We start from the raw sequence: 15,612 nt of genomic DNA, 5'->3' as shown, positions 1-15,612 counted from the left end.
ATTCCTAAAAGCGGCGTAAAACCAAACTCAGTCACAAAATAAACAAAACAAAGAATCCAGTAATTGTACATTCCTTGACCCAGGAGAAAATCCTTAATCCTTTGGACCAACGTTCTTGGTTTACCTAAATGTATGACCATATTTTCAATCTAGGACTTTCTGCTGAACTATTTTCGGCTGTAATAGTGACAAATTCAGTGTTTGGATTTATACTGATAATGACCAATTGTTTAGTCTATTGATGTAGAGGTCAGGGAAGTATGCCAAACATTTCAGGCGTTAAAAAGGAATTTGAACGGAGATGCTTCAGCATTATGACGCTGATTGAGTTTAACATAAAATGGGCTAAGTATCATACATATGAATGTTTTACAGTACGAAGAACCATCCACCCTTGCCATGTCATTACGGTCGCAGGATTAAAAATCGGCCACTGGGCTGGTGTTACAACTTTTATTGCTCCATTAAGCTGTAGTAAGGAAACTATATACCCCTCAAAATAAATAAATAAATAAATAAACAAACAAACAAATAAACCTGTAATATGGAATCTATATGAACCCGACTGCGATGTACGATAATTTGTTTGATATCAACAATTCATTCAATCAATTTTGCATACCTGTAATATGAAAATTACATGAACCTAAGTGCCACTGCCAGCATAGAGTGTGCCAGGCACATTGCACATGCAGCTTTTATATCGCCTGTCTGCACAGACTGTAGGAGCAGCATGTGTCGGGGCCTAGGATGTACCTACTGGCAGCCAGCTCATCAGTATGGCAAGCTGTCGGGGGGAATATTGCTTTGTGGAATGTGCCAGGGGTGCAGTGACTAAATGTACAAATCAAACGTTGACATTGCCTTACACATATAAAGGTTCTCCAGTTGACAGTGGGAGAATGCGTTACTGTGCCAGTGCGTTTTAGAAGAAACGATAGAACTTCAAAGGGATTGCCTTCCCAGGCGGTAATTTCCTTCTTTGTAACAGGGTTTGTCTGTCAATACGGAAAAAAACAAACCAGAAATGAATAACAATAATGACACATTGAATTGTACAATTTGTGCAAATAGAAGTTCCAAGTAGTCATGAACAAGAGAATTCAGTTTCAGCCAGTCTGCCAAACTGTCTACTATGTTCCTCAATCTTCCCAGGTTAACTATTGATACATGAATCCAAACAGGATTTGTACAAAGTCCCAAGCAGAGTACTGAACAAGAGTCAAATCCAAATCTTGAAAAATTCATTCCTTGAAAAAACTTACGGTATGTACCGAACGTTGAAGCTGGTGAAGGTGTTCACACGTTCACAGGTTCAGTCTGCCAAACTGTCGACCCCCAATCGTAGACAATGTTCCTTAGTCTTCCCAGGCTGGCTATTGACACATGGATAAGAGGATTGTACAAATAGAAGAAATAGGTAGTAAGACGATGGGTTCCTGGACCACTGAACCCTCATCGTGTCCTGTCGGTCCAATTCAGCTCCCAGCGCGTACTAAAAAATCGTGGTATGTAAGTTTGAAAATTACTTTAAAAAATAGCAAAATGTCTTCAGCAGCCACAATCCCATTGGAAGAAAGATTTGTTGTTGCGCCACCTTCTCCCTCTGGGATTGTGTCGACTGCACTCATACTCTTTTAGAGAGTGCCCTTCTCGGGAGAAACCCTTTTCAGAGATCCCCACCTGATATGATCTTGATACCTTACTGACGAAACCGATGCGAAAGGTGCAAGGTATCCATGATTGGGATATGATCTTACAATGCAGAGTTGCGCCTCTCTACATCATAAGCCCGTACCCGAAGTCATCCAGACTGAGCTACCGAGGCTCCCAGAGAACCAGCGTTCGTTTTACGGGTCTATCCTCAGCTCATCAGTATGGCAAGCTGTTAGGGACAAAATTGTGAATTTGTGAAATGTGCCAGGGGTGCTGTGCTACATGTACAAATCAGCCTATGACATTACCATCCAGTTGCCAGTGCCAGTGCGAGTTAGAAGAAACGATAGTTCTCTTCTGTTATAACTTCAAAGGGATTGCCTTCCCAGGCGGCAATTTCCTTCTTTGTAACAGGGGTTGTCTGTCAATAAGAATTTTTTTTTTTTTAAATGAATTACACTAATCACAAAAGGAATTTGTACAATTTGCACAAATAGATGTTCCAAGTAGAGTAATGAACAAGAGAAGTCAGATGCCAGTCCTGGAGAAACTCGAACGTAACTTCCGGTATGTACTGGATGTTGAAGCCTGTGCAGGTCTTTACACGTTTGCAGGTTGCGAAACTGTCGTCCCCCTATGGCAGACAATGTCCCTGAGTCTTCCCAAGATAACTAATGACACAGAATTTTTACAAACAAAAGTCCCAATTAAGGGCAGCGCCCTGAACAAAAGTCGGATCCAAATCCTGGAAAACTCGCACGTAACTTCCGGTATGTAACGGATGTTGAAGCTGGTGCAGTTACTTACACGTTCACAGGTTGAGCCACAGTCTGCCAAACTGTCGACCATAGTGGACAATGTCCCTAAGTCTTGAAAAGCTAGTCACTGATACTTCGACTTGCACAGGATTTGTACAAATAGAAGTCCCAAGCAGCGTCCTGAACAAGAGTCAGATCCGGATTTTGTACGAGTACGCAGGTGACTTCCGGGTTGTAACGGATGTTGAAGCCGATGCAGGTCCCTACTCGTTTGCAGGTGACGGCGCATGCTTTCGCACTATTAATCTCTGGCCCTTGGGTAATGTTGGAGGCACCGTCGTAGCGAGATCCTTGCGTTTGTACAAATGATGCACCTGAAATTCGATGGTACCATCTGAAAGACATTGTCTACACAATTCTATAATATCCTTTTTTAACTTGACAATATCTAATATGTTAGTAAACACAATGCATTTAAGTTTGACTTTTTCTGAAGGATATTGACTGCACAATTCAGTATAATATCCTATTTAACTTGGTAGTAGTTAATATGTTAGTAAACATAATACGTTTAAGTTTGACTTTTTTCTGTTAATTACGAGTGTGTAGAATGTCCCTGAAATTACCATCTGGATATTGGCCATCAAGTAATGGAAAGAATGACTGTGTTTTAGTTTTATGCCGCTTTTAGCAATATTCGTGCAATATCACGATTTGAGACATCAGAAATGGGCAGAAATGGATTTCACACATCGTAGCCATGTAGTAAATCGAACCGCTCTTGGCGTGACGAGGGAGCGCTTTAACTACTCGGTTATCCCACCCCCCTCAAGTAACAGAAGTACAATCTCATGCATCTGTCAAAATGCAAATAAAAACATGCAAAGAAACAACATAAATAAACACACAAGTGACGAGAATGACTATGTGTACATAGAACATACTCCACTTCGCCCCGTGAAGTGATCAATAGCATGAGTACCGAACTACACAATTGGGATACGATGACATTTGTCACTTAAGTCAGCGAGTTTGACCACCCAATCCTGTTAGTTACCTCTTCCGATAAGCATTGGTTGCTTTCATGTATTTTGAAACAAATTGGGATACGATGACATGTCTTATTTCATATAGTTTCACACATTTGTAATATACACCAACCCGTCATTTTGATCGCTATAGTTTACAACAAGGAAACTTACACAAACAATTGCCATCAATTAACTCTTCATAGACTTTCACTTCGCAGAATTGCAGCAAATCGTTATAATTTCGCTGGCTTGTCTTGGTCAGACGGAGATACCTGCCAGTCACGGGTCTTGTACAATTTATGGTCAGTGTCGACTGCGTTACGTAGCCCGAGATGAAGTAGCAAAGCTTGGCCGGGGTCGAGGGTTCAGCAGATGGATCCTCGTCGAAAAGCTCCAGAGAAATACTGTGCAATCTGTCACCTACAATAAAAGGTTTAAATATAGAATGTCATAAAATGTGTTGTTAGGGGGACGGTGGGTTGCCTAGGGGTTAATGCGTTCCCTCGTCACGACGAAGACGACTAATGGGATCTGTTTGTCACGCTTCTTGTCTTGGATAACACTCGTGATGTCAATCACTGCTTTGTCTGGTTCAGACTATAATATTTACAGACTGCAACCACACAGTAGGACTATTGCGGCGTTATACAACAAACAAACAAAATAGCATATATTATTCACCACTTTTTATGAATCACTATGAAATAGTCACGATATAGGATGTTCAAGCCTGCATAAATATATAAATGTCAGAGCCAGGATCTAATCGGTTTTGAGTATCTTCGGTAGTATAAAGCAAAGGGCATAAACAACAAATTGTGCTGAATGATAATTTTGTAGATCAAGGATAACACCTTGAAGAAATGTAAGTATGTACTGCACCTCCTGCTGTGCCAGCCACAGTGAAACAACGGGGACCAGCATGGACAACCATGGTTCCACGTTAGGGTGGGATCCACCGGCTCCTACTGACACAGACCTTCTTTGTACTTCACCATAGAGTGGAAGCAACGGCTTCTACTGAGATAGACCCTCTTTGGACTACACTACCGAGTGGGAACTACCGGCTTCTACTGAGATACACACACACACACACACACACACACACACACACACACACACACACACACACACACACACACACACACACACACACACACACACACACACACACACACCTCCGACTACTGATTTTAAGTAGTCAAAATTCATTGTTCATATCCACCCAGTTTATTTAGTTTTTTCAGTTTTGTCGTGAGGGCGTGGCATAAGTAAAATAGCAGTAGTCTCATCGCCTAAGGCGTGACATTTGGCAGATAAGTATAATGTCTCACGAAAGAATCTGTTTCTGTTCATGCAGTCTCTGAGAAATGCAACAAAAGTGTCAATATGTTTTCAATATCCTTATCTAGTAAACTCACGACAACAATCCTCTCTGTTTGTGATTTCGATCCTCCTCACAATGAAGTTAGCCTGCAAGTCAACCTGCCACCAGGGTCGCTGTCCCAGTCATCAGAGGCAAAACAGCTTCCAGAGGCATAGTTTCTGTTGCTGTTTCCATCATTAGCAGTGCTCCCATTATTGTTCCTTGAACGATGAACTTTTAGAGATTGGCCTGTTCAAGGCCAGATTTGTTTCTGTAACTGGTCAGAAAAACTCAAATATAGCGAACAGATTTCACACATGGTACCCATATAGAAAATCAAACCTGGCGATCTAACCCATTGTCGCGGACAATGAAACACAGATATCGTCAATGTCGTGTAATACATTTGTGAACAAACGTACTTAATGGACATCAGACATTGTTTCCATATAGATACTGAACTCGTGAGTTTTATGTGAGAACTTAAACATCTCTGTGGGGGAGTATTTGTCATCTTTCTGCATTCTGGGAGAACGGAACGAGTGGAAGCTCAAACGAAAAAATGGCAGAAAATCTTATTTTAAAATGTGATCAAATTATCTTTGTTTTAACGAATGAATGAGTATCGCGCTTCTGTAGGTCACCCTCCTTTACAAGCATGTGAAGTTTCTGTTATATAAGTCTCGTTTCTTGGGGCTTTACCTTCACAAGGACATGAAATGGATTGAATTATGAAGTTTGTTTACCTGTATCTTATGAGCATGGCCGAACTGCGAATTTCATTTTTATAGTTCTTACACCGTTGTGTCGCATTTGAATGCACGTTCGACATACTTCGAGTTACACGCAGTTCGAGACAACTGTAAAAGGATGATACGTACATAAGTAATACACAGGGGACAAGGTTTAATGTCGAAACAAGACACAAACGGACTATGACGTAAGCCTTAGTCCATCAATAAGCTTTCATTCTGGTGTGCTAAAAATAGTAACAGCCCTGAACAGACTATTTAGTTCCTTTTCTGATTTTCGTACTTAAAACGATGCTTCTAAGTTTCTCTAGGAATTTGCATCAAGGATTCCTCATGAACGTCTCTTAAAATCACCTTCAAATCATCCCCAAAATTACTAGAATCTGTGCTTTTACTGAGAAAGTGTAATTTCTAAATTTTGTCACTTTCTAAATGGCACTGTGTGTTAGGAATTTCTCTTGGTTGGCAAACACCGGGTACCCATTCATAGAGATACTTTCAGGGATTCGATTATGATAAGATAAAGTTTGTTGCGTCCTCAATGGTATGCAGAAGTCTGGTGAGGAGCATAAACAGACAAAGAGGTGATCGACTTGTCGCTTCTTTAGTTTGAACTTCTAGAACAAACTACCAAGGGAGGTAATCCCGACTAGAGCACATAAAGCGCATACCGCTACATCCCACTCCTTCACATCAAAGTTAACACAAGGAATGGTATGAAAGAAAAATACACAACCTGCAATGTTACTTTTGAACTTTTGCATTTAAGAATGAGAATGAAAATGAAAGTCTTTATAGATATCTGTACTTCTTGTTATCATGGGACCGCCTCCGTGGTGTAGTGGTTAGAGCGTCCGCCCGGAGAGCGGAAGGTCGCGGGTTCGATCCCCGACCGCGTCATACCAAGAGACGTTTAAAATATGGTACTTGTTGGTCCCTGCCTGGCGCTCGGCATTAATTGGTACAACAAGGACTGGTCGGCTCGGAGTCAGTATAATGTGTCTGAGTGGGGTATCTATGCTTCACTGCGGCATGGTATCTCAGTGGGCTAGCACTATAAAACCAGCTTACGCATGCACGTCGAAATATTCTCAAGCACGACGTTAAACCCACTTCACCTCACCTCTTGTTATCATGTACATATGTCTGAACGCAATTGTTCAGTCTTCCAACATCCATATATTAATCACATTAATGTCACTGGATGAAATTTTAAAAACATTTAACTTCACACAGCATCCAACAAATTAAGATGTCACATATTCTCTCAATTTTAGAGGATTTCTTTTTTTACTTCAGGTGTACTTGGTGTAGTTTGGTGCGAGTTGAAATGGAATGGTCTTGGACCACGGATATGTTTCCTGTTCCTTCATCACAGTGTAGGGCCGATATTTACCTGCTCTTGGACTTCCCTTTTTCTCCAGTGTTTATCTTTACCAAAAGGTTTCAAGAGCACAGTGTCATCTTTGTCTAGAGGTGTGAGAGGTTGAGCCTTTCTATTGAAGTAACATTCTTGCTTCTTCTTTTTCTAATGAAGTTTTCTTTTCACATTTTTGCAGATTTTTGGATTTAACTGTTTCTGATTTTAAGTGAAGAGAGTTCTAGTCCTTCTACCGGACAGTGTCTGCGCCGATGAAGTTCCCAAACTTTCAGATGGTATATTTCTCCAATCAAGTAGAGCAAAATGCATGTGACTTTGACTCAAGTGCTTGCGGTTTTGACAGCATTTTCGACTTTCCCATTCGACTGTGGGAAATGCTGTGAGCTGGTAACATGAGTGAACTCGTAACTTTCAGAAAAAATTCTAAAAGTTTGTGATGAGAACAGTGGGCCATTATCTGTCATTACCTCTCCCGGAATTCCATGGCGAGCAAAATTCTGTTTCAATTTCGAGATAACTTCACTTGCAGTGTTATCATAAAGTCTGTCGATTTCAAAGATATCTGAAAAATAGTACACATATATGAGGTAGTCTCTTCCATCTAGTTCAAAACGATCTGAACCAACACTCTGCCATGGGTGAGAAGAAACAGAATGACTTTGAAGTTGTTCAGGGGCTTGATTTTGAGCAAACAAGTTACATGTGTCACACTTACTGATGTATTCAGCAATGTCCTTGTTCATGTCCAATAAACGACTTCTCTGGCTCTCCTCAAAGCTCCCTGAATACCGACATGACTAGCATGCACTCTCTCGAGTATGTTGTCTCGGACAGATATTGGAACAACGAGTCGTTCACTCTCGAAAATCAAGTCATTTTGCACAGATAGCTCATCTCTGAATGCAAAATACCTGTGCCAGGGTGCTGGTACTTTAGAACTGTCTACAGACCAGCCATCTCTGATGATTCTGGCCAACACTTGAAGATCAAGGTCGCCCTTGGTTGCGGATTTAAACTTCTTGGGAAGAGTTGTGGAAGATATAAGTGCAAAATCAACCATATTTATGTATTGTACATCTTTTTCAAGACCAGTCAACTTACAGCTATCATTTGAAGTGGTTGATTTTTTTTTAAGAAATGGACGGCTAAGTGTATCCGCCATGAATAGTTGTGTACCCTTCTTGTACTCCACATGAATGCCGTACCTCTGTAACCTGAGCATCATGCTCTGTAGACACTTTGGTGCACTAAGGATAGACTTCTTCAAAATAGTCTCAACTGGCTTATGGTCTGTTTCAATATTAACACTACGGCCATAAACATATATATCAAACTTCTCGAGACACAAATTCCATTTTGCATTTAAACAAGCACCTAGGCCCTTTTCAGATGCGTCACATTGCACAACTGTTTCAAGATCTATAAAGAAGTAGTTGAGCACAGGAGATGAAGATATGATTTTCACGTCACTCAAAGCTTGTCCATGAATTGCTGGATCCCACTGGAATTTTGAGATCAGCTTTCAACAGCTCTCGTAACAGAGCGGTAACTTCGGACAACTGAGGGCAAACCTTTGAACAAAATTGGTCATTCCTAACAGTTTCTGAATTCCAGATTTGTCAACAGGATCTGGCATCTTGATAATTACCTCCTCTATCGAGGGATCAACTTTCAAACCTTCTGCTGAAATGATGACCAATATAGGACGCTTCAGTATTCCTCAGCTTGATTTTTTCCTTGTTCAACTTTATTTTTCTCTCTGCGTCTGTCAAGAAGAGATTTCAACTTTCTATCATGGTCTTCAAGAGCTTCTTCAAATGTATCACCAACTCCGAAACCAGCATGTCATCATGTATTTCTGGTCGTCTTGGAAATTCTTCTGGGGCTGGAGGTATCCCGCTGAAGGTATCCCCATGGTGTGTCGCAAGTAGTCAACATAGTGCTCTCGTCATCCAAATTGACATGCCAAAAGCCATTCTTAGCATCGACGACTGTAAACACTTTGGCACCTGACAAGTCATCTATAGTTGGTATTAGATAAAGGTTCCACTTCAATGCTTTGTTTACAGGTTTAGGATCCAGACAAACTCTGAACTTCCCACTTGGTTTTATTAAAACCATTGCTGAAATTCAATCTGTAGGATAATCGCACCTGTTCGATAATTCCCATACCCTCAAGTCTTGTCTGTTATCACCAACAGTCTAAACATATGCAGCATCAGAATCATCAGAATCATTTTTGTCCGTCTCAACAAGACTAACTCTAGACTTGTTTCCTTTCAATTTTCAAGTACATGAGCAATGGAAGGTCGGTAAAAAGACAGCATGCGAACTGCGTGACAAATTACTAAGCAACACCACGATGGCCAGATGGTCAGATGGTCATCAAGAAAGGTTAGGCCACCATAACCTATGAGGACGTAGTGACCATGCATGGATTCCAAATAGTTACAGGTTAGGCCACCATAAACTATGAGGACGTAGTGACCATGCATAGATTCCAAATAGTTACAGGTTAGGCCACCACCATAAACTATGAGGACGTAGTGACCCTGCATGGATTCCAAATAGTTACAGGTTAGGCCACCATAAACTATGAGGACGTAGTGACCCTGCATGGATTCCAAATAGTTACAGGTTAGGCCACCATAAACTATGTGGACGTAGTGATCCCGAATAGATTCCAAATAGTTACAGGTTAGGCCACCATAAACTATGTGGACGTAGTGACCCTGAATAGATTCCAAATAGTTACAGGTTAGGCCACCATAAACTATGTGGACGTAGTGACCCTGCATAGATTCCAAATAGTTACAGGTTAGGCCACCATAAACTATGTGGACGTAGTGACCCTGCATAGATTCCAAATAGTTACAGGTTAGACCACCATAAACTATGTGGACGTAGTGACCCTGCATAGATTCCAAATAGTTACAGGTTAGACCACCATAAACTATGAGGACGCAGTGACCCTGAATCGATTCCAAATAGTTACAGGTTAGGCCACCATAAACTATGAGGACGTAGTGACCCTGCTTAGATTCCAAATGGTTACAGGTTAGACCACCATAAACTATGAGGACGTAGTGACCCTGAATAGATTCCAAATAGTTACAGGTTAGACCACCATAAACTATGTGGACGTAGTGACCCTGCATAGATTCCAAATAGTTACAGGTTAGATTCCACCATAAACTATGAGGACGTAGTGACCCTGCATAGATTCCAAATAGTTACAGATTAGGCCACCATAAACTATGTGGATGTAGTGACCCTGAATAGATTCCAAATAGTTACAGGTTATGCCACCACAAACTATGTGGACGTAGTGACCCTGCATAGATTCCAAATAGTTACAGGTTAGGCCACCATAAAATATGTGGACGTAGTGACCCTGCATAGATTCCAAATAGTTACAGGTTAGGCCACCATAAACTATGAGGACGTAGTGACCCTGCATAGATTCCAAATAGTTACAGGTTAGACCACCATAAACTATGATGACGTAGTGACCCTGCATAGATTCCAAAGAGTTACAGGTTAGGCCACCATAAAGTATGAGGGACGTAGTGACCCTGCATAGATTCCAAATAGTTACAGGTTAGGCCACCATAAACTATGAGGACGTAGTGACCCTGCATAGATTTCAAATAGTTACAGGTTAGGCACCATAAACTATGTGGACGTAGTGACCCTGCATAGATTCCAAATAGTTACAGGTTAGGCCAACATATGCTATGATGACGTAGTGACCCTGAATAGATTCAAAATAGCTACAGGTTAGGCCACCATAAACTATGTGGACGTAGTAACCCTGCATAGTTTCCAAATAGTTACAGGTTAGGCCACCATAAACTATGAGGACGTAGTGACTCTGCATAGATTCCAAATAGTTACAGGTTAGGCCAGCATAAACTATGATGACGCAGAGACCCTGCATGGTTTCCAAATAGTTACAGGTTAGGCCACCATAAACTATGAGCACGTAGTGACCCTGCATGGATTCCAAATAGTTACAGGTTGAGCCACCATAAACTATGAGGGCGTAGTGACTCTGAATAGATTCCAAATAGTTACAGGTTAGGCCACCAGAAACTATGTGGACGTAGTGACCCTGCATGGATTCCAAATAGTTACAGGTTAGGCGACCATAAACTATGTGGACGTAGTGATCCTGCATAGATTCCAAATAGTTACAGGTTAGGCCACCATAAACTATGTGGACGTAGTGACCCTGAATAGATTCCAAATAGTTACAGGTTAGGCCACCATAAACTATGTGGACGTAGTGATCCTCAATAGATTCCAAATAGTTACAGGTTAGGCCACCATAAACTATGTGGACGTAGTGACCCGAACAGATTCCAAATAGTTACAGGTTAGGCCACCATAAACTATGTGGGCGTAGTGACCCTGAATAGATTCCAAATAGTTGAAAGGTTAGACCACCATAAACTATGTGGACGTAGTGACCCTGAATAGATTCCAAATAGTTACAGGTTAGGCCACCATAAACTATGAGGACGTAGTGACCCTGCATAGATTCCAAATGGTTACAGGTTAGACCACCATAAACTATGAGGACGTAGTGACCCTGAATAGATTCCAAATAGTTACAGGTTAGACCACCATAAACTATGAGGACGTAGTGACCCTGAATAGATTCCAAATAGTTACAGGTTAGGCCACCATAAACTATGTGGACGTAGTGACCCTGCATAGATTCCAAATAGTTACAGGTTAGGCCACCAGAAACTATGTGGACGTAGTGACCCTGCATAGATTCCAAATAGTTACAGGTTAGGCCACCATAAACTATGAGAACGTAGTGACTCTGAATAGATTCCAAATAGTTACAGGTTAGGCCACCATAAATTATGAGGGACGTAGTGACCCTGCATAGATTCCAAATAGTTACAGGTTATGCCACCATAAACTATGTGGACGTTGTGACCCTGAATAGATTCCAAATAGTTACAGGTTAGACCACCATAAACTATGAGGACGTAGTGACCCCTGAATAGATTCCAAATATTTACTGGTTAGACCACCATAAACTATGTGGACGTAGGGACCCTGAATAGATTCCAAATAGTTAAAAGGTTAGATCACCATAAACTATGTGGACGTAGTGACCCTGCAATAGATTCCAAATAGTTACAGGTTAGGCCACCATAAACTATGAGGACGTAGTGACCCTGCATAGATTCCAAATAGTTACAGATTAGACCACCATAAACTATGAGGACGTAGTGACCCTGCATAGATTCAAAATATTTACAGGTTAGGCCACCATAAAGTATGAGAACGTAGTGACCCTGCATAGATTCAAAATAGTTACAGGTTAGACCACCATAAACTATGTGGACGTAGTGACCCTGAATAGATTCCAAATAGTTACAGGTTAGGCCACCATAAACTATGAGGACGTAGTGACCCTGCATAGATTCCAAATAGTTACAGGTTAGGCCACCATAAACTATGTGGACGTAGTGACCCTCAATAGATTCCAAATAGTTACAGGTTAGGCCACCATAAACTATGTGGACGTAGTGACCCTGCATAGATTCCACGTAGTTGAAAGTTAGACAACCATAAACTATGAGAACGTAGTGACCCTAAAGATTCCAAAGAGTTACAGGTTAGGCCACCAGAAACTATGACGACGTAGTGACCCTGCATGCATTCCAAATAGTTACAGGTTAGGCTACCATAAACTATGATGACGTAGTGACCCTGCATAGATTCCAAATAGTTACAGGTTAGACCGACATTAACTATGAGGGACGTAGTGACCCTGCATAGATTCCAAATAGTTACAGGTTAGACCACCATAAACTATGAGGACGTAGTGACCCCGAATAGATTCGAAATAGTTACAGGTTAGACCACCATAAACTATGTGGACGTAGTGACCCTGCATAGATTCCAAATAGTTACAGGTTAGGCCACCATAAACTATGAGGACGTAGTGACCCTGCATAGATTCCAAATAGTTACAGGTTAGGCCACCAGAAACTATGAGGACGTAGTGACCCTGCATAGATTCCAAATAGTTACAGGTTAGACCACCAGAAACTATGTGGACGTAGTGACCCTGAATAGATTTCCAAATAGTTACAGGTTAGGCCACCAGAAACTATGTTGATGTAGTGACCCTGCATAGATTCCAAATAGTTACAGGTTAGAACACCATAAACTATGAGGACGTAGTGACCCTGCATAGATTCCAAATAGTTACAGGTTAGACCACCATAAACTATGAGGACGTAGTGACCCTGCATAGATTCCAAATAGTTACAGGTTAGGCCACCATAAACTATGTGGACGTAGTGACCCTGCATAGATTCCAAATAGTTACACAATCAGTATCATGGCCGGATGCATTTGATAGGTTTAGTGAGTGAGTTTGGTTTTACGCCGCTTTTAACAATATCACGGCGCAGGACACCATAAATGGACTTCACTGCAGTTTTAGAAAGACCAAGTAGCTTTTATGAATTGGAATAAAAGAATATATATCCATGATTTATGTCGAGCATAAATAATGTGTTAAAAGCGTAAGAATCACCTTCGCCTCTTCTAACAAATATGCTCGTTTCTGGAGTGACGAAAACACCCGGCGTGGAGGGTCCACTAATTTTCCCTTCTCAAATACCAATAAGTGTAAATACAACATTCGATCGTTTCACTTCCAGAACAAGAGAGAAGGCCATTCCGTAAATCAGAAGAAACAGATCTGAGAAACCAAATTTACATAAATCCACAGGTACCATCAAATGATAATTTTTTACAAGGATTTCTCTGCCAATTCTCACCTGTTCTCGTAAATGGGAAAAATAATGCCCAAAACAATACGGACTCCAGGAATCTCCCTCCATCCATGTTCCCTGTGGCGATCTTTCTCATATGTCTTTCTCAGTCAGACACTGAATCAATATACCTCATTGATATTGATTAGAAAAGGAGATCAATACTTCTCGGGGGGTTGCGTTGCATCAGTGGTAAACCAACTCTTGTCGTCAAGGTTCGAGTTAGTTCATGACTTCAAATTGGAGTTTCCGAATGGCAGCCAGGCAGCCATCTTCTATTTGGAAAGAGATATGACATTTCCAAAACACTTGACCTGAATATTGGTTGGTGAGAAGGTGACCGTATGTATTTCTGTGTTTAAGTCATTTCAGTGGTTAACTAAATATGGCTGCCGGCAGCCATGTTGGAAAATATTTAGAAAACATAGACTTCATCTTTTGAAAACATCTTCTCTTCCGAAATTGAACAAGAGTAGCTGAATTTTGCAACATGTGTTTGGAAACTAATGATTATCAATTATAGTGAAATCCAATATATATTCAAGAGTTTTGAAACTTATTCGTGTTAACGTGTATGTGTCGTAGGGCTCCCACCTATGGCGAAAACGCAAAATATTTATTCAGGGTTTAAATTATATTTTCAACCTGCATGTGTATTAGGGTTGAACGTGTTTAAATTGGTTAATATAGTTTTTCATAAGCTTGGTATAGTTTTTCAAATGTTTCGCCTTGTTTCTCTTATGTTTTGATATATATTGGCATAATGGTTGAGGTAGTTAATATTTGGTGATGGTTTTTTTATATGAAAAGCAAGATTTTATTTTCACGAGTTAGTTGCAGCCCTTTGTGACCCACCCACTTAGAGCCTCACTGCCAATGTAACTCTCAAAGTAAGGTTACAGACGTTAGGTTTCATGGGCCTAAAGTTTCTTAAAGAAGAAGGCTAGAAAATTGCAATAACTGACTGAATTAAAAATAAATTCATCAGAAACTAGTCCCCCAAATTTTAATGCAAAAGTATTATTATTTATATTTTAATCGCGAAAACAGATTCTGCTTTCTGAGCTTCGGCCATTATGCATATCCCGCTAGCGGGTCCGTGACCTTTAACACTCGTGAATTCATAGGTCGTGCCATAATGCGTAAAACCAAGCGTTGCCGTAATTTAAACGGCCTTTGTATGTCGATTTTGTAATTGGTAAGATAAGATATTGTGTTGCTTGGGGTTGCATGGCGTCATCGAACTATGAAAATAGGCACCACGGACGAGATAAATAGTTTTGGGGGCAGTTTTCGATCGACGTAACTGTTACCATAGGCAGTTGATTTGGTACAAAAAGAATTCCATGTTCATTTCATAATATTCCATTTCTACTACATCATTACATCTTACATCTTACTGTAAGTCGGGGGCGGTGGGGTAACCTAATGGTTAAAGCGTTGGCTCGTCACGCCGAAGACCCGGGTTCGAATCCCCACATGGGTACAATGTGTGAAGCCCATTTCTGGTGTCTCCCGCCGTGATGTTGCTGGAATATTGCTAAAAGCGGCGTAAAACCAAACTCAGTCAGTCAGTCAGTACTGTCAGTCGTATTTTTAACATTGATTAAATCAAATAATAGCATTGATAAAATATATATCATCAGATATGACAGAGATGTCAGTTCAAGGTTATGACCTAGCACCATAACTATTTACATCAGCTAAAACTAGGGAAATATACATTATACTGACTAGTATTTTACAATTCACCACTTCGGGACATAAATCATCTGAGTCGCTTATAGTATTGACTGGGATCTTGTATGGAGACAAGATAATTTATTAATGAGAGCCTATTATTTTCAAAGAAATAA

The 15,612-nt window shown here is 40.7% G+C and overlaps 1 protein-coding gene across 2 annotated transcripts; it reads right to left on the bottom strand.

The window, feature by feature from the left end:
• Window positions 1-1,442: 1,442 nt before the first annotated feature.
• LOC124261539 lies at window positions 1,443-13,837 on the bottom strand. 2 transcript variants are annotated; one of them, XR_006894355.1, is made up of 3 exons: window positions 4,867-4,942; window positions 3,617-3,865; window positions 1,443-2,788 (listed from the first exon to the last, which is right to left on the bottom strand). XR_006894355.1 is itself a non-coding variant. In XM_046695857.1 (3 exons), exons 1-3 carry the CDS (start codon window positions 13,827-13,829, stop codon window positions 2,535-2,537), a joined length of 570 nt encoding a protein of 189 aa, XP_046551813.1. In that variant the 5' UTR covers window positions 13,830-13,837; the 3' UTR covers window positions 1,443-2,534. The 2 variants fall into 2 exon arrangements, 1 of the variants encoding a protein (XP_046551813.1); XM_046695857.1 differs by lacking the exon at window positions 4,867-4,942 and adding an exon at window positions 13,763-13,837.
• Window positions 13,838-15,612: the final 1,775 nt, after the last annotated feature.

Source organism: Haliotis rubra, unplaced genomic scaffold (assembly GCF_003918875.1).
Source record: "Haliotis rubra isolate DU_JTF1 unplaced genomic scaffold, ASM391887v1 Scf1195, whole genome shotgun sequence".
In the NCBI taxonomy this organism is placed as follows: Eukaryota; Metazoa; Mollusca; class Gastropoda; order Lepetellida; family Haliotidae; genus Haliotis; species Haliotis rubra.
This window is presented reverse-complemented; position numbering and strand designations above follow the sequence as displayed.

Coding starts and splice junctions, on each gene's coding strand:
- LOC124261539 (XM_046695857.1), bottom strand. CDS start 13,829: ATGGATGGAGGGAGATTCCTGGAGTCCGTATTGTTTTGGGCATTATTT. Junction 3,866..13,762: donor TTTCCCATTTACGAGAACAG/GTGAGAATTGGC, acceptor CTTTTATTGTAG/GTGACAGATTGCACAGTATT. Junction 2,789..3,616: donor AATTGATGGCAATTGTTTGT/GTAAGTTTCCTT, acceptor ATCGAATTTCAG/GTGCATCATTTGTACAAACG.